General features: G+C 55.4%; 1 protein-coding gene across 1 annotated transcript; it reads right to left on the bottom strand.

The window, feature by feature from the left end:
* Nucleotides 1-321: 321 nt before the first annotated feature.
* On the bottom strand, nucleotides 322-15,838 carry LOC142067237 (voltage-dependent L-type calcium channel subunit alpha-1S-like). The gene is made up of 22 exons (XM_075115703.1): nucleotides 15,305-15,838; nucleotides 14,603-14,736; nucleotides 13,869-14,021; nucleotides 13,374-13,579; nucleotides 12,429-12,532; nucleotides 10,494-10,642; nucleotides 9,400-9,481; nucleotides 8,699-8,859; nucleotides 7,715-7,940; nucleotides 6,926-7,133; nucleotides 6,475-6,595; nucleotides 5,870-5,984; nucleotides 5,651-5,744; nucleotides 4,805-4,874; nucleotides 4,435-4,567; nucleotides 4,032-4,161; nucleotides 3,237-3,296; nucleotides 2,514-2,620; nucleotides 1,994-2,081; nucleotides 1,623-1,730; nucleotides 723-775; nucleotides 322-472 (listed from the first exon to the last, which is right to left on the bottom strand). Exons 1-22 carry the CDS (start codon nucleotides 15,517-15,519, stop codon nucleotides 322-324), a joined length of 2,868 nt encoding a protein of 955 aa, XP_074971804.1. The 5' UTR covers nucleotides 15,520-15,838.
* Nucleotides 15,839-16,723: the final 885 nt, after the last annotated feature.

The following is a 16,723-nucleotide window of genomic DNA, read 5'->3' on the forward strand; positions in this document are numbered from 1 at the left end:
TTCTCCTCTCGGAACCCTTTTGTGGGCCAAGAAGAAAAAGGGCCAGTAGACCGGAATGTGCTGTCAGGCGCCCAGCGGTACATCTGGTTAGCAAGGACTGTTTGTTTTCTTGCCCCTGCTGGTTCTGCCTGGGACATCCCAAATCCAACAAAAGTGGGACAAGGCTGCTGATGACCTTGTCAGCTCCACAGCCACTGCCAGGATGGCTAGCCCTGCTTTCAGCCTGGGCAGCTCTTCCTTCTTTACCATGGTAAAGGCCTGTGGCAGTGACCTGCTCCCAGCACAGACCAGTCCCTCAGCAGGCCCCGTGCTCCACCAGACTCACTCTGGCCAGCCCTCGAAGGTGGAGACAGTGAAAAGCGACATCATGGCTGAGAAGACGTTGTCGAAGTGGAAGTTGCTGTGCAACCAGACACGCTTCTGTAGCTCAGTCTGTGTGGGGTCCCCATCCACGTAGCTGATGAAATAACCCCTGCGGCAGAAGCGATGCAGTGGTCACCAGGCAGGGCCACCGTCAGCCCACCCGCTGCAGCACTGGCCCAGGGCTCCTTGGTCCCTGGGAGTGGGAGATTGCCCTGTGCTTGTTTCTGATTTGGTGAGGGAGAACAGCATGAGGCTTCGGCTCCACTTTTTGGATGCAACATCCCCATGCAGGAACACAAGTGGCCCCCTCCCATCCCTGGCCACTGCCCTGCTGGGGCTGAGCTGCAGACAGCTCTTACCTGCACTCCTTCTCCGTCATCTTGGATGGATCTGTGCATCTATAGAACTTGCCCTGCATTTAACAGAGATCAGAAGAGGCTACGATTTTGCTGTGACTTCAGAAGCCCTGGGGAGTTCTGACTTTTTCACAGCCTACAGTCAGTCCCTACGCTGCCTCTGTGCTAACTCTGGCCCCTGCCTCTCACCACCGCTGGCTTCCCTGCTTTGCATGCCAATGCAACCCAGTTCACAGGGTGTTGCAGGAGCCATGGCAGACCTTGGGGTCAATCCCAGGCTGAGACAAGTAAATGTTGCCTAGTGTTGGGAACAAATCTTCCAGAGCCCTGAGCTGAGACCTACCTAGTTCATCCTATCTGGGAGCCAACTATTTGGAAAATAGGGAAGAAAGCGGTAACCCTAGAATTAACTAAAAATTAAGGTATGCTGACAAGTCTGCTCAGTCTGCAGGGTGTCCTGAAAGCTCTCCCCATGCCAGCCGGGAATTTAAGCTCAATTATTAGAACAAAGCTGAGCTTAGCCAGAGCCAGCTCTGCCTTGGAACAGCCAAGGCCCCGAGAGCAAGAGCGGTGCTGTGAAAAAAGGAAACAGTTTGCATCCAAAGCGCAGGGGAAGTCAGAAGCACTTGCTGCCTTCAAAAGGGGAAACTGAGGCACTAAGTGGGGTGAGGCAGCCAGACCCCTTACATGTGCTGTCTGGACCTGACAGTATCCTGGGTGTTTCCTGCCCTCCTCCCACTGCAGGGTCTTCTGCCAGGAGGTCTAGTGCAGGCAGGTCTTCTTGCGGAGCACAGATAGTACAGCCTGTGCTGACCTCAACACTGGGAGACATCATCCCCAAGGGCTATGTCTAGGATACACCTGAGCAGAACATCTCTCCTGCCCTCCTTAGACACATCTCACCTTGAAGAGCTGGACCCCGATGCAGGCAAACATGAACTGCAGCAACGTTGTGACGACCACAATGTTACCGATAGTCTTGATGGCCACGAACACGCACTGGACCACGTGCTGCAGAGGTCGATGATAGTGCACACATGAGCATGCCTGCTGCAAGCCCCTGCTGCGTGTCCCACACCCTATCACTGCACAGATGGGCCCCAGGAAGAGCGGAAGCCTGCTGCGAGCAGTGGGATGGGGCAGACCCCTTCCACGGATGGGGAGTGGGAATTGGTTTCCTGGCACCGCAAACCCCGCAGGGCATGATTCATGCCACATAACCTCTCATGAGGACTCCCACGGACCGAGGACCCCAGCCTCAGGCTCCCTCTTACCTTCAGCCCCTTTGCCCTGTTAATGGCTCGCAGAGGCCTCAGTACCCTCAGCGCCCGGAGAATCTTCACCACTGAGATGGCACTGGACCTGAGGAGGAAGGCAGAGCTGCGATGGGGCGATTCCCCTGCCCAGGCCAGCCTGGCACAGCCCCACCAAGCAGCCATGGAGGCCAGGCTGGGACCAGGGGGTGAGGCGCAAGGGATGGCAGAGACACGCGTAAATCGCTAAGCCACCACCCCACATAAGGCCAAGGGACACAGGCAGCTGGAGAAAGCAGCTCCAAGGTGAATTCCTACCCAGATCTTCCCTTTTGACACTCAGGAAGTTTGCCTCCCTGCCTCCCAGTTGTCCGTGCCCTGTCCCCCTAAGCATGACCTCATGGACACTAACACATGGGCTAATGTCCGGCCCGTGGGCTTGCTGCTCCTTCTCTATCCAGCACAGAGAGCTGCAGCACCCCAGCTGCCCTGCCAGGCTAAACAGACCAGTGCCCACCCTGCGAAGTGTGGAGGTGCTTACTCGATTCCCATGGAGATGAGGGAGACAGCGACCACCAGCAAATCGAGGATATTGAAAGAGTTCTTGCAGAAGGAGCCTTTGTGCAGGAAAGCACCATAGGCTGTCATCTGGGGAGCAGAAGGAGTTAGGAGAGAGGCCAGGCAGGGCTTGGGGACATGGTCCCTCCACAGCCCTGGGGCGGACAAGGCATGAGGGGCTTCTCACAGCTCCATGGCCTGAGCGCCCTATCCTGCTCAGGCCTCTGCCTCTGCAGCCAGGCAGGAAGCTGAATCCTCTATACCGTACTGGCTGGAGACAAAACACTTCCCAGTCATTCAGAGGTCATAAAGAGGAGAAGAGTAAAGAGCCTTGGAGTGGGAGCAACATGCAGCAGCTGCTTGAATTACTGTTTTACTCCACAGACTTCCATTGCTTCCTCTTTCTCAAAGTTTTTGTTAAGGGCATGTCAGAACTGAAATGCTGGTGCCATGGCCCATCTGTCCCTGTGCCACAGCACAGCTGACTTGGCTGCCTGACCTCACTGGAGGGGACACGTGGCCGCTGGGGCAGGTGAAGCACCACCTAGACTGCATGAACTCTGGGGACACGAGGATCAGCCAGCACGTTCGCCTCACTGGGACCTCAAGCTTGTGCTGAAAGAGCATGAATGCCCATGGCCAGAACAGTCTATACCCATGTGCTGGGTCATGCACACAGCCAGGACCACGGGGCAGAGGGACTCACCTTCAAGATTATTTCAACTGTGAAGACAGAGGTGAAACCAATGTCAAAGTATCCAAGAATCTGGGGACAGAAGCACCAGAGCCAGATGAGATTTGGGTGACATGAAATGCTCCAGTGTGTTCAAACAACCTGGCACTGTGGTTTTGCCCCCCACTCTGTGGACTGGGGAGCCCATCTAGCTCAACAGAGCCTGCAAACCCAGTGCCAAGAAGAATCCTGAACTTTCCTCAGCTTTGCTGATTCTCCCCAGCGCCTGACCCAGCCTGCAGCCTGGGACCACGCTCTCCGTTTCCAAGTGAGCGAGGCTTGACCTGATTCACTCGAAAGCATCTGATGCCCAAAAACACTGAGTGCCCTGGGAAGACCCCCCAGTCCCTGCTAGACACTGCACGGGTGCAGAACCATTTGTGCCTTGTGTGGCTAGACCTGTGGCTCCCACTGCTCCATGCCAGCAGCATTTCAGGGTGCTGCACACACCAGCGGTCCAGACTGGAGACATCCCTATCCCCAGTAAGCCTTGAACCAAGGTAATCTCGCACTCCCTGTCAGGTGGATCTCTTCACCCAGAAGTAAACTGAGACATGGAGGAGTAAAAACTTGTCCCAGCTGTGCCCTGAACGGACAACAGAACCAGGCTCTTCTCCCAGAGTGTATTGCCCTCGCAGAGGCAGGCGTGAAATCACAGCTACCTGCCTAGGCAAGACATCTGGCAAGCGGATCTCTGCCTACCTGGGAGCTGGGTGTCTCCATGACGTCTCCCCCACCCATCCCAACCCTTCACAGCTACTTGGGCACCTGGTTGCGGAAGGACTCGGCCCGGATGGGATCCTCAGCTGCCAGCGAGATGCTGCTGAGCAGAATGAAGAGCAGAATGAAGTTGGTGAACCAGGTGGCATTGACAATTCTGTGGCACAGCATCTGAAACCTGCCAGGGACAGAAACGGCATGAGATGCTGTGAGGGGCCAGAGGGCCACGGTAGCCTGGAAGAGGGTTATGGCTAAACCTTGAGGACAGGAAGGCCCAAGGCATGAGGGGATGTCTGTGCCAGCCCTTCCACAGAGAAGACCTTTCCCAGTGAGCTGGCTCCCTTCAGAGCCAGCTGTTACACACCAGCAGGACCCCACTGGGAAGGGTCGGTGCCAGAAGTACCTGGGCCAGGCCTGGCTCCACAAGGCAGGGAGAAGGGTCAGTGCCTACTTATTGGTTGGGCTGAAGATGAAGAAGGAGCTGGCTTCAGGCATGGGCACGGCCTTCTCTTTCAGCTGTAGTTCTGCGAGTGGACGTGGCCGAGGACTCAGGGGGATTTCAGGCTCATCTTCCTCATCATCACCTGCAGGGTGGCCACGAGGAGGCAAAAGGAAAGAATCCCCCAGAGACAGAGAGGGAATGTGACCTTATGGACAATCCTCTGATCCTGTGATCCTTATTTGGCATCTGTGCCAGAAGGACCTCAGTACCCCGAGGCAGGCAGAGGGTCACCACATCCTTTGCTCCTCACACAGCCAGGGTGCTGGAACCGTCCCTCCCTAGTGCCTCCCCAGCTTTCCCTGACACGGACACATCTTACCTGGGAAGTCTGCAGAAGGGTAGGGGTCTTTGATCTCATTGACATTGGATTCAAATTCGTCCACTTTCAACTGAAACAAGGGAGAGACAGAGAGGAGGACATGCAACCGCCTGTGCCAGTATTGCTGCCAAATGTTGCACGTTGGCCAGACCCTGTCATCTTGGAATTCCGTCATGTGGGCAAGCAGCGTCTCTGCATTTGCCCTGTACAGCACCCAGCACATGGAGTCCTGGCAGGGTGAGGGGAAACACCTCAGGGATGCTGCAATCTGAGCAAAGAGCAATACCGAGAGGATGGGACAGGGGAATGTGTGCTGGCCAAGAACCTGGGGCCAGGCACCTATACCATGGGTGGAATAAGACATGGGGTGACTCCTGGGTGAGTTCCCATGGGCATCTCTGGAAAATGAACAGGGAAGTAGCTGCTGGCCAGATGCTTATAAGAGGCAGCTCAGCACACAGTCAGCACAGCTGTACAGAGGGTTTTGCATTCAGGGGCTGCTGGTGTGGACGTAACGGAGGTATGGGGTGCTGCTGACCTGCTCTGCTCCCCTCCACACTGGTGTGCACCAGTGCCCGTCTCAACCACTGACAACTAGTTAGCTGTGGCCAAGGAAATGAATCAGAGGAAGAGAATCTCCAGCAATGGACCTTTTTCACCAGGCAACATGTCCTGCCTGGGCCCAGAGAACCCCCATCACCAGAGGATGCTACAGTGAGGAGCGATTCTGGCCCAGAAGAGTCCAGACGCAGGCTGGCTCCAGGCCTTTGTCAGTTCTGGATGGGGGGACGAGGAGCCTGGTCCCCCACCAGGAGCTCCCCAAGGCTCAGCCCCACCAGCACTGACCTTGGCTGTTGTGGGAATCCCTTCTCCCTTCATTTTCTGCTCAAGCTTCTTTGCCAGCATCTGCTTGTCATCTTCAGATTTCTCTGGGTAACCTCTGAATGGAGAGGAGGGGAGAGCAGGAACTGAACTCTGGGCAGGGTCACGGGTAATGCCGTTCTGTGCCCTTGCACCAAAGCACCTGATCTGGGAGCTCCCGCTGCCAGGGACGACAGCACTCACCTGGACATCTTCCGCCGCTTGCGTTCCTCTGCTTTGGCCTTCTGAGCTAAGGTCAGGCTCTCGGCCTCAGCCAGGTTATCAACTGCAATGGCCAGGAAGACATTGAGGAGGATATCTGGAGGGACAGCGCTAAGGACATTAACTCGGTTCATGTTTGGAGGATGTGGCCAGAGCTGCCCATGGTCTCCAGGGTGCCCTGAGAAACCTTCCTGGAGTTGAGCCCTTGAGACAACCCTGGCTGGTGATCCCTAACCCTGCACCCATCCTTGCGAGTACTGAGCTCTGGGCTGGCCGCCCTCTCTCTGCCTTAGCTCAGTCCCTCCAGCTCAGTCCTGTTACTGCATTGACCGATGGCTGAATCTGTGCCTGCCAGTCATCCAGACCTGCCCCGTGGGGTGCTTTCCTCCAGACCCCGGACCTCAGCCACTACCAGTGCCAGCCCTGAAGCCTGTGGTATGATCCCCTGCTGTTCAGGACTGAAAAGCTTAAGGCAAGCACTGAAAAGCTTAAGGAAGCTCCCCTTCCCCCCCTGCATAGCCCCGTTTAGCTGATGCTATGGGGCTGGGTACAGGGAGCCTGGGCCTGGCTTCGCAGGCAGAGGATACAGTTCCCACAAACAAAGAGGATGATAAAGTAGATGCAGACCAGCATGCCAGGAAAGGATGGGCCCCCATAGGCCATGATCCCATCGTACATGATTGAATTCCAGTCCTCTCCAGTCAGGATCTGTGAGCAGAGCACAAACAGGGACTCAAGAGCCCCCGCAGCAGAGCACGGCAGAACCCCACAGCTCAATCCTGCCCTCGCGGCTCCAGCCCCAAACCCTCACGGCCCCTAGAGCCCCCTGGCCAAACCCCACCTCCCTGCTCCAGCCCTGCACCTGCACTAGTGCTCGTGACCCCAGTTGCACTTACCTGCTCCTGCCTCAAAGCCATATCACCTCTCACAGCCCCACATCCCCCTGAGCCCCAGCTCGTGCCAGGAGACCCACAGCGCAGGCGAGACTCCCCGCACACCGTCCCCCAGCCCCCTGCTGCACTTCCCACAGCCCCATACCTGGAACACACTGATGAGGGCCTGGGGGAAGTTGTCGAACGTGCTGCGCCGCACTTCCATGTCCTCAAAGTCAAACTTGCCCCCAAAAAGCTGCATGCCCAGCAGTGCAAAGACAATGATGAAGAGGAAGAGGAGGAGGAGCAGCGAGGCAATGGAGCGGACTGAGTTGAGCAGGGAGGCCACCAGGTTGCTCAGGGACGTCCAATACCTGGGGAGAAGAAAGTCAGGAGTGTGTGGGAGGTGAAGGAGGGTGAAGGCTGTGGGCAGGATCAGGTAGGGGTAGGTAGGTGCAGGGAACAGACTGTCTGGTCCAGGGGAATGTGCCAGCAACCCAGCAACAGGGGCTCTGAACCAGCACCGCTCACAGGCTGGGCACTTGGACTGCTCCAGGCAGGCCCCAGGAGGTAGAAATGAAGATCCAGGAGTGGTGTGACAGGCAAGACATCCTGCTGCCTGCACGCGGCACCAGCAGGCAGGATGGGGAAGGGGCATGAGCACACAGCAGGTTGGTGCCAGAAAGAGAAACCAGGAGTACTGGCCCACAGCACCTCCGTTTACAACACCCCGGAACCCAGAGCAAGAGAGGGTCCCCAGGAGACTTCCAGCAAGCCCTGCTCTGTCCTCCTTACCACTCCCAGACCATGTCCTGGAGACAGAAATCCCCAGCTTGGCCTTGTTTCTCCATCCAGGAGAAACCAGCTCTGCTCACGCTGCAGCCCTCCCCAGGGACAAGGCCAGTGATGCCTAGGGACCGCAAGCCCCCAGTACCCACAGAGCTCCGTCCCCAACCTGGTGATCTTGAAGATGCGGAGGAGACGGATGCAACGCAGCACGGAGATGCCCAGGGGTGACAGGCTGCCAAGCTCCACCAGGATGGCCTCCAAGATCCCCGCGCACACCACAAAGCAGTCGAAGCGGTTGAAGAGCGACATGAAGTACTGGCGCAGGCCCAGTGCGTACATCTTCAGCAGCATCTCAGCCACAAAGAGTGCTAGCAGCACCCAGTTGGCATTGTCTGGGGTGGGAGATCCAGTCCATCAGAGCATGGACCTCTTAATCTCAGCACGGCACAGCAGGAGGGGAAGGAGGGCAGTGCTGCTCACCTCCCTTCTCCGCCCACCACCGAGCACTGAGCTGCCGCTGCAGCAAATGCTGTTTTTCAGGGAGCATCACAGGAGAGGAAGATGAGGAGAAGGGTGATGTGCAACTGTGTGCTTGTACGTGTGAGAGTGCGGCTGTACTGTGCGTGTGACTCTATGCAGTGCGTGCATGTATACCGTGCATAGCTGTACTCCGTGTGTCTGCGGGTAGTGTGGCTGCACGCATAAATACATGTGACTGTACTGCGTGAGTGCAGGCAATGTGCGTTTGTGTGTACTATGCACGTTCAGGTGTGAATGTACACACTCTACCTGTGTTCACCGTGCTCACCCATGTGCCTAAGAATCTATATGCTGTGCTTATATTATTATCATCATTATTATTTTTATATATAATAATAAATATGATTTATTATTATACACACGTACTATGTACATAATAACAAAAACTGTATGCACCACACGTTCAGTGTGCAGCTGTGTGACAGTGCAGTGGGGATGGTGTACACACACTTGTGTGCAGGCTGTGTTTGTGTGCATGAGCAAGCCTGCATGCGTCTAACAGCTCCGGCACCATGTCTGTGTGGCTGCGCACGCACAGTAAGCGTTCACGCATGTCTCCAGGGCAGCAAGGTGTCCCGGGCCCTCCTGCTCCCTCAGCCTCTTTGCTCACCTTGCACCCGTGTCAGCCATTCTGGCTGGAAGTGGTGCTCAGAAGCGATGGAGAGGGTGTTCAGGGCCACCAGCAGGATGACAAGCCAGTAGAAGAACTTGGACTTCACCACGTTCCTGCACTTCCTACGAAACATTCGGTTCCAACGCCTCCACTGACGGCTGGAGAGATGGCCAAAGGGTCAGCAGAGCCAGCCAGTGGGTCCTGCCCGGCCCAGGGCTGTGCCTGCAGACTGCAGAGCAAAGCCACCCCTGCTCCCTGCTCCCTGCTCCCTGCTCCAGGGGCCTTTCCTGGAAAGGGCTGAGGAACGTAACCCTGCCCCTGCCACTTGGTGCATTCACTCAGGCGTTGCTGTTCACAAACACCTCCTGGCTCCTTTTTGGCCTACAGTCACCTCTGGCTGGCTGCTACAGGCCCAGCTCCTAAAGCACAAGACATGCTGCGTGGGCCACGAGAGGATGCTCGGAGCCTCGTCCCAAAGTGAAGGGGTTGTTCACCTTGACGTGGCTTTTTGCCAGCACCAGAGCAAAATTCCCTGTTTGCTGCCCGCAATGTTTGCACCTCCTCCTCAGCACACAGCCCCTGGCTCTCCCCCAGAAACCAGTGGCTGACAAGAAAGCCTGGCCCAGCCAGGACAGCAAGTGAGAGACTGGGCAAGCCCACGTGCAGAGCAGCAGATGGTTCAGCCAGTACATACTCACAAGTAGAGAATCCACTTGTTCATGCCTTCAATTTCATACAAGCTCTCCGTCTCTGACCCTCCTTCATCCGATGGCATCATACCTATGGAGGGGACAAGATCCTGGGCTTTCCTTGGAGCCCTTGGGAGGAACATGTGGGAGGGAACCTCTCCCTGGAGCACATCGTGAAGAGCTTCCCCATCAGAGATGGAATCAAGAAATGCCACTCCAGGGAGACAGCAGTGAGAGGCTGGGCAGAAGGTTTTAAGTGTCAGGTGCAAACCAAGTAGGAGGCACCAGGAACACCTGCCCTGCAGCAAGAGCAGCAGCAACCCAGAGAGGCAGCCCGAACAGACAGCGGTGTGCACGTAGGCTCCCCCAGCGCAAGGCACTCCCAGCACGGAGAAAACTGGGGTCAGTTGTGACCTGAGCAAATGCTGAACCGCAGGAGGTTTGTAAGAGCACTGCTCACAGGTGTGGAAGAGGCGTTTTGTCTTTCCACTGTTTCCCAAGGCTCTTTGCACACATGTATCGGCTCAGCTTGAGGCATCAAAAGTTATTTCACTGGGCAGGGTGGCCTAGCACATACAGCGGCTCAGTGGCAGAGCATCCCAGGCCTTGCTGAGCCTTTGGCTAGACGCTTGCATATTCGCCTCCCTCCCTGAGCCACTTCTCATCCCTCAAAACGGTCAAACAATGGCAAGAAATTCATGCATCTGTCAGTGTGCGAGCTAGTAACCCTGCACTCTGCCCCTACACACAAAAGTGCACGTTCCTCATGGATTCTCACGGCCATTTCAAATGTATTTTGCCAAAGGAGTCCTAGGCCTTGCTAGCAGTCTGCAAATTTTAAAGACAGTGGTTGAGGTGGAGATTTAGCATGAGGGCCAAGTTACAGCTAGTTTGGGTGAGAGTCAATAAAATGATTCAGGAAAGAAAAAAAAAAAAGAGGAAGGTAGCTGTTCTGCAGAAGTCAAAGCTTTTTGTTTCATAGGTTTTCAAGCAAAAGAAGTCTTTGTGACTTCTCCAAAGGTCTCCACCCTGCCTCTCTAGGATGCTCAGTGTTAGGAACCCAACCCTGATACTAAGGGTCTTTGACCAAGCAGAGCTGGTACCTTCTCCCCTGGTCCGGTCACTGTCCATGACCTCCGCGTGGGTGATCCAGTCCATGTAGCCCTTCAGATCCTCCTCCAGCTGCTGCTTCTCCCTCAGCTTCTGAAACGTGCCCCGTGACTTGGCCTTCTCACGCTCTTTGGTGAACTCGCTGGGACAAGGCAAGCAGCAGAGTGAGACTCAGGAGGGGGACGGCGCAGGGGTCAGGTACCACAGCCCTGTGCCAGGCCAGTCCTTGTAGAAAGATAAAAGCCTGAAATACCTTATCACTCAGTGCTACCACTAGATTGCTCCAGTGAATTTCTTCTTTCTTGGCCCTGTTCCGTGACGCAAGACCATGGGGACCATCCCCCGATGCCTGATGGCAGGCAGGGTTTCTTCCCCACCACTGGCTGCTCACTGGGTGCTCCTTGCTGCAGGGTGCTGTGGTTGGACAGGCCAACTAACACCAGAAGTTGGAGGCTGTGGGAGTTCTCTAGCCCTGCTAAGGATCAGGGCAAGTGGGGTCTCACCCATCTGCGGGGCAGAAGGCTGCCCCATCCTCTCCAGCTCTCCCTGTGGGGCAGGTGAGCTCATCACATGGCAAGCGAACAGGACACTCTTCTCACGGTAACATGGAAAAGACAGGTCTGCCAGTGCAGGGGGTCCCACTCTTCTCAGTCTTTTTTAATGAATTTCTTTTCTCTCCTGGTATCTGGCTGGACTGTAGATCTGCTGCCCAGCCGGTCTGGCGTTGCCATGTGTTAGTAATAGGTCTCAGGCATTATAACAATAATTAGACATACTAAGCCTCAGGAATTGTCAGGCCTTGTCTGGATTTTCCTTACCTCAAGCATATTTTAGCTATATTTGCAAAAATATTTCAGAAACTTTTGCTGTGCCTGCAACTCACTCTACGATCAGATGACTACAGTCCTGCTGTTATAGCCAACTTCATGCAAGGGTCGGGTGCCTGTGATCTGTCTTGCGGTTTTGAGCTTGTTCTAGTTATATTAATACCCAGTTTGGTTTAACCTTGTGCAGGTGTATGGTTCTCGCCACAGAAGGCGGCTAACAAATCCAAGTAATACAGGGTATAACTAACCCTGTGAACCAACAGAGACGATGAGTGTGAGCCACTTCACACGCACAGGACTGAAACATATAAAAACCACCCTGAGCCTACACAGAACTGAGGAGAAAAGCTACCCTCACTCACCAGAACAACGCACGCTTCCCAGCAACAAAACCAGGATGCTGGCACCCCACCACAGCAATGCATAGTAGGCTGAGCGTGGCACCAGGGATTTTGCACGTGGCAGCTTTAACTGTACTACTATGGGAACTAGCACCGACTGAGTCATTTGGCACAGAAGTGTCAGGATCATTGTAACCAGACTGATGATAGCTCATTGTGGTACTTGGATAAGACTGTTGAAGCATTAATTAGAGTAACTAAAATTCTCTTGGATCCCCTGCATTCCTAACAAAGGTGGTTTCCTTAGGTTGGCCATGAGGAAATCATGTGTGCTCACAAGAGGACAGCAGTGCTGTGGGTACCCGTGAGAATGAGTGTCTCGACCCACAGCCATGGTGTAAAGACTGCTGCTTTGAGCTCCCTGCTCAGCTTCTTTTGCTGTGAGTGCTGGCAGACCACACTACAAACACCTAATATCGTGCTCCATGGCTGTGTTTGCTGACCGCTGCTTGTGATACAGGGAAAAGATTTCTGTGTTAGGCGTTGAGCTAAAACCTCAGAGAGTCATGGACACTAGCACAAAAAGTAACTCAAGGCTCAGGGTTTCTAAGCATGCAAAAGCAGGGGAGAGGAACAGCAGAGGAAAAGGAACAGAAACTTTTCCAGGCTTCCTTCTTGTATAATTAAAACCAGCCAATGTCCACGCTCTGATAACGCTCACTGATCTGCCGGCAAAGAGAAAGGACGGGGCGGCACTTACCCACTGAGCACCCCCAGCACCAGGTTGAGGACGAAGAAGGAGCCAAGCAAGATAAGGCTGACGAAGTAGATCCAGGGCCATTCATTCCCAATGGCATCATTCACCTGGCAAGGAGAGAGGCAGATGAAGCATCCTGAACACAGTGCCTGCTGTCTGTCTCCCCTTAGGGCTCCCTCAACAGCCTCTGGGAGCTTTGCCCCCCCCTAAAATGAGTGCTTGGGATGGTAGCAGCTAAACCTGACTCTGAGCTCTGCCGCCTTATGACTTTGCATCAGGTTTTTGTGGAGGTAAAGCGAGACCCAAGCATTTTGGGGGCAGATATAAACATCAGCCCCATGCCTAAGCCTCAGCAAGACAGTCTCCCAAGGACTGCAAAACATGGGGTTTTGCCGAAGCACCCACCAGCCAGCCGTTGTTGTGCTCGGCCTGTACCCCTTCACAAAGGTGGGAGCTGGAGCACCCTCCTGTCTACCTGGAGAGCAAGGACAGCTTGAGCAGTGCCTGCAAAGGTGCAGAAGAGGTGCCTGGTGCACTATGGGATGTGCATCACCGCATGAAGCTTGGTGGGGGCAGGATGTCTTTCACTGGCTGGGAGGCCTGGCCCTGCTATGGGGACCTGTGTCCTGGAGGGAATTCCTCGCCCTTTAGAGGGGTTTAGATTGGCTATGAGGGAAAATGTCTTCACTGCAAGAGCGGTCAGGCATTGGCACAGGCTGCCCAGAGAGGTGGGGGAGTCACCGTCCCTGGGGGGGTTCAAAAAAACGTGTAGAAGTGACGCTTGGGGACATGGTTTAGGAGGCCTGGGGGTGTTGGGTTTGGGGTTGGACTAGATGATCTCAGAGGTCTTTTCCAACCTTAATGATTCTATCATTTTATGATTCTCTGAGGCAGGACCAGCAGTGACCTCTGCGAGCTGGGCACCAAGCCGAAGCTGCTGGAGCCTACCCAGTAGAGGACTTCGGTCCAGCCCTCCATGGTGATGCGCTGATAGACAGTCAGCATGGCAAAGCCGAAGTTGTCGAAGTGAGTAATGCCGTCGTTGGGCCCCGGCCAGCCGCTTCGGCATTCAGTGCCATTGATGGTGCAGTGTCGCCCGTGGCCAGAGCTGGTGCATGGGGCTGGCTTCTCTGACGCCACCGTGGCAATCACATCTGAGGGGGAAAGCTGTGGTGTGAGCAGCAGGTCAGGCCAAGTAGAGCAGGTTCCAGCACTTCCCAGCCTCCTGCAGAAGCTTTCCAAAAGGGGCTTTTCCTTTCACCACCTCCTCACACCACGTACATCACCAAGCTGTGTGCTGTACCAAACATCCTTCAGGCCTGCCACACTCCCAGGCCTGACGCTGGCAACACCAGACTTCCTGCCACCCGCAGAACCTCTGTGGTCCCCACAGCAGCCACACAGAGACATCTCTGCCGTTTCAGCCCCCCGCCACAGCCCCACCTGTCCCGAGATAGTAGCAGGTCTTGTGCATCTTGCCCTTGAAGAGCTCTTGCCCAACTATGGCACAGATGATGATCATGAAGAGGACCAGCAGGGCGATGTGGAGCAGGGGCACCATGGCCTTGATGATGGAGTTCAGGACGACCTGAAGGCCTGCACCGAGGAGAAGGGAGAGGAGGTCAACCACTTCATAAACAGCTTTGGGTGCACCTTGCGTTCCTGTCAGCCCCTCTGACAAGCAGCCTCTGAAATGCCCCGTGCCAAGGGAAGAGGGGCACAGGTTGGTTGGGAATGAAATCGCTGAAGCAAAAGTCCCTTTCTCTACCCACCATAGAGCATGTGGAAGGCCCCAGCAGAGCCACGCACCAGGCAGTGCTGGAGGCTGCTTCACGCCCCTCCATTTGTTCTGGTGCTCTCATCCTGAGCTCTGGGAGAAGGAGATCCCTGCCCTGAGAAACCAGAGCGAGGTTCCAGCCCCTTTCACCCTGGCCACCCACAGGTGCTGACACTGACCCATGGAGGGAGCTACATTTGCGCTGACCTGCAGATCCCCAGTGCTGACAGTTGCAAGCTGTGGGGATGAGCAAGAACCTGTGGCTCGTCCACGCCCACCCTGTGGCTGGGCTTGACCCAGCAGCAACAAGAAACCTGCCCCATGGCCCCCCACCCTGGCCAGGCACAGGGGTTCAATCCACCCGCCAGCTCTTCACGGTGGCAGGGTGCCCAGCACCCACTCGGCACTCCGGACACCAGGCGCAGGGGTCTCAGCACACGAAATGCTCGCAGGGCCTTCACGTCAAAGCCGCCTTTTCCCCCTGAAGTCCCTCCCTGCTTCGCATTGACCTGCTCCAAGGTCATGGTGATAAGCCTGAAAGAGCCGGGGCACAGAGCAGGGAAGAAAGGGGGAGAAGCAGAAGGAAGGACAGGGAGAAAGAGAAGGGCGTGAGGATGGAGACCAAGAAACCTGTGCTAAGGAGTCAGTGCTCTGCAGGCAGGGAAGAGAGGGACAGGACTCTGCCAGCCACGCTCAGCCTGACCCAGGGAACAGCTCTTGCTAAGTCCAACTCCTGGGCGCACTCGTGGCTGGGCACCCCTCTGCGCACTCACCGCTGACCAGCGGGGGGCCCTCCCACCCCTCGTGCCCAGTGGACCCTCTCCCCGTGTGCCAAACCCCAGATGGCTCCATGGCACTCCCATTCTCCAGGGCAAGGAGACCTGAAAGGCGTTAAGGAGTCAGACAGGAAGAAACAGGAGTGAGGGAGGATCCCCGGGGATATCAGGGCATGAAAAAGGGGCCCGTGGGAGCAGGGCATGAACTGAGACCGCAGGTTGCCCCCAAACCCACTGCAGTCACTAGAAAAATCAATGTAGCTGATAGGCTGTGGACCAGGCCTTGGCACAAGCTGGGCACCAGCAGCTTCCCCTCCTTGCATTACCCCAGGGACACGATGGAGAAGTCGAGCACGTTCCAGCCGTTTCGGAGATAGGCATCCGTGTGGAAAAGAAACCCGTAGGCAATTATCTTGAGCATTGCCTCAATGGCAAAGAAGATCAGGAAGGCGTATTCGATCTTCTCCTGGGGATTGGAAAGGCAAGCAGGAGAGGATGCTCCGTTAGAGCAGACTGTCACCTCCCTTGGCATCACCACCATGCACGGCTGCCCCCCCGTGTGTCTCTGGGTCGGCCCCTGCTGCCAACCCTCTGGCTGTGTGGTGTCTCCAGGACAAACCCAGCAAGCCTCAGCTGGAGAGGATGAGGAGGAGGCATCAGTGCTGCCTGCGGGAGGAAGGCTATGGGAGTATGGGAGGGTGGGGCAGCAGGCAGGAGAGCCAGAGATGTGCAGTGCCCTGGGCCAGGCACTTTTGGGCGCTGGGTTGGGAAGTGAGTGGTGGCTTTGCTGGTGTAGTTTGTAAGAGCAGGTTCCCGTAGCCCAGGGATGTGGTCCTGGCAGCGTGCCATTGAAGGGACGCAGGGGATCACGCCGCGGGCCAGAGGGTGGCATGTGGTGGCTCAGCATGCCACCCCTTCCTGCCCAGGGTAGCCTCAGCGCTGCCCGATGCGTGTGGGAGATCACAGATGGGTTGGCAGCAGGGGCCGAACCCAGAGACACACGTGGGTGTGTCAGCAGGGCCACGCCCGGGGCAGCTGACCCCGACTGGCCAATGGCAGGTTCATTCCATACCATGTGACACCATGACCAGTATATTAAGGGGGCAGTTGCAGCTTGGGGAGGTGTGGTGTTGCATGTGGTTTGTTTTGGTGGTTCTTTTCCCCCCTACCCCGACGTTTCACGTGTCTCGTTGTTTTCCTTTCCATTGCGTTTTTGTTGTTGTTTTCATTTCAATTTTTAACCTGTTCTTATCTCAGCCCACGAGGGTTACCCTTCTGATTCTCTCCCCCATCCCACCAGTGGGGAGTGAGTGAGTCACTGCGTGGGGCTGAGCTGGCGGCCAAACCACCACAGCTTCTTCACGTGCTTTATTCTGCTCCTCGCTATGCAGTGGCTGCTTTTATGTTTATGCAATAAATGGATGCTTTAACTTTTGTCTTTTTGTGAATGTATAAACCAGCTACAAAAGGCATGTTTTAGATAGCTGAAGCAAAAAAAAAAAAAAAAAAAAGGCTCAAAGTAGCCTTGCCAGAAATCCCTCTTCCCAGCTACGGGGCAGATGGTGGCTCTTTCCCCTCCTATGCCGCAGGAGACTTCATTCTCTCATTAAGTAACTCATGGCAGTGCTATTTTATGTGCTGGTGTCCGTGAGGTTTTTGGGAAAACTCAAAAAAAAACCTAGGGTCAAAGCATTAGCTTCTCATTGTCTTCAGTGCAGGTACTTTCCCTCTATTTGGGGGTTTAA

This window comes from Phalacrocorax aristotelis, chromosome 21 (genome assembly GCF_949628215.1).
Source record: "Phalacrocorax aristotelis chromosome 21, bGulAri2.1, whole genome shotgun sequence".
NCBI classification, from domain to species: Eukaryota; Metazoa; Chordata; class Aves; order Suliformes; family Phalacrocoracidae; genus Phalacrocorax; species Phalacrocorax aristotelis.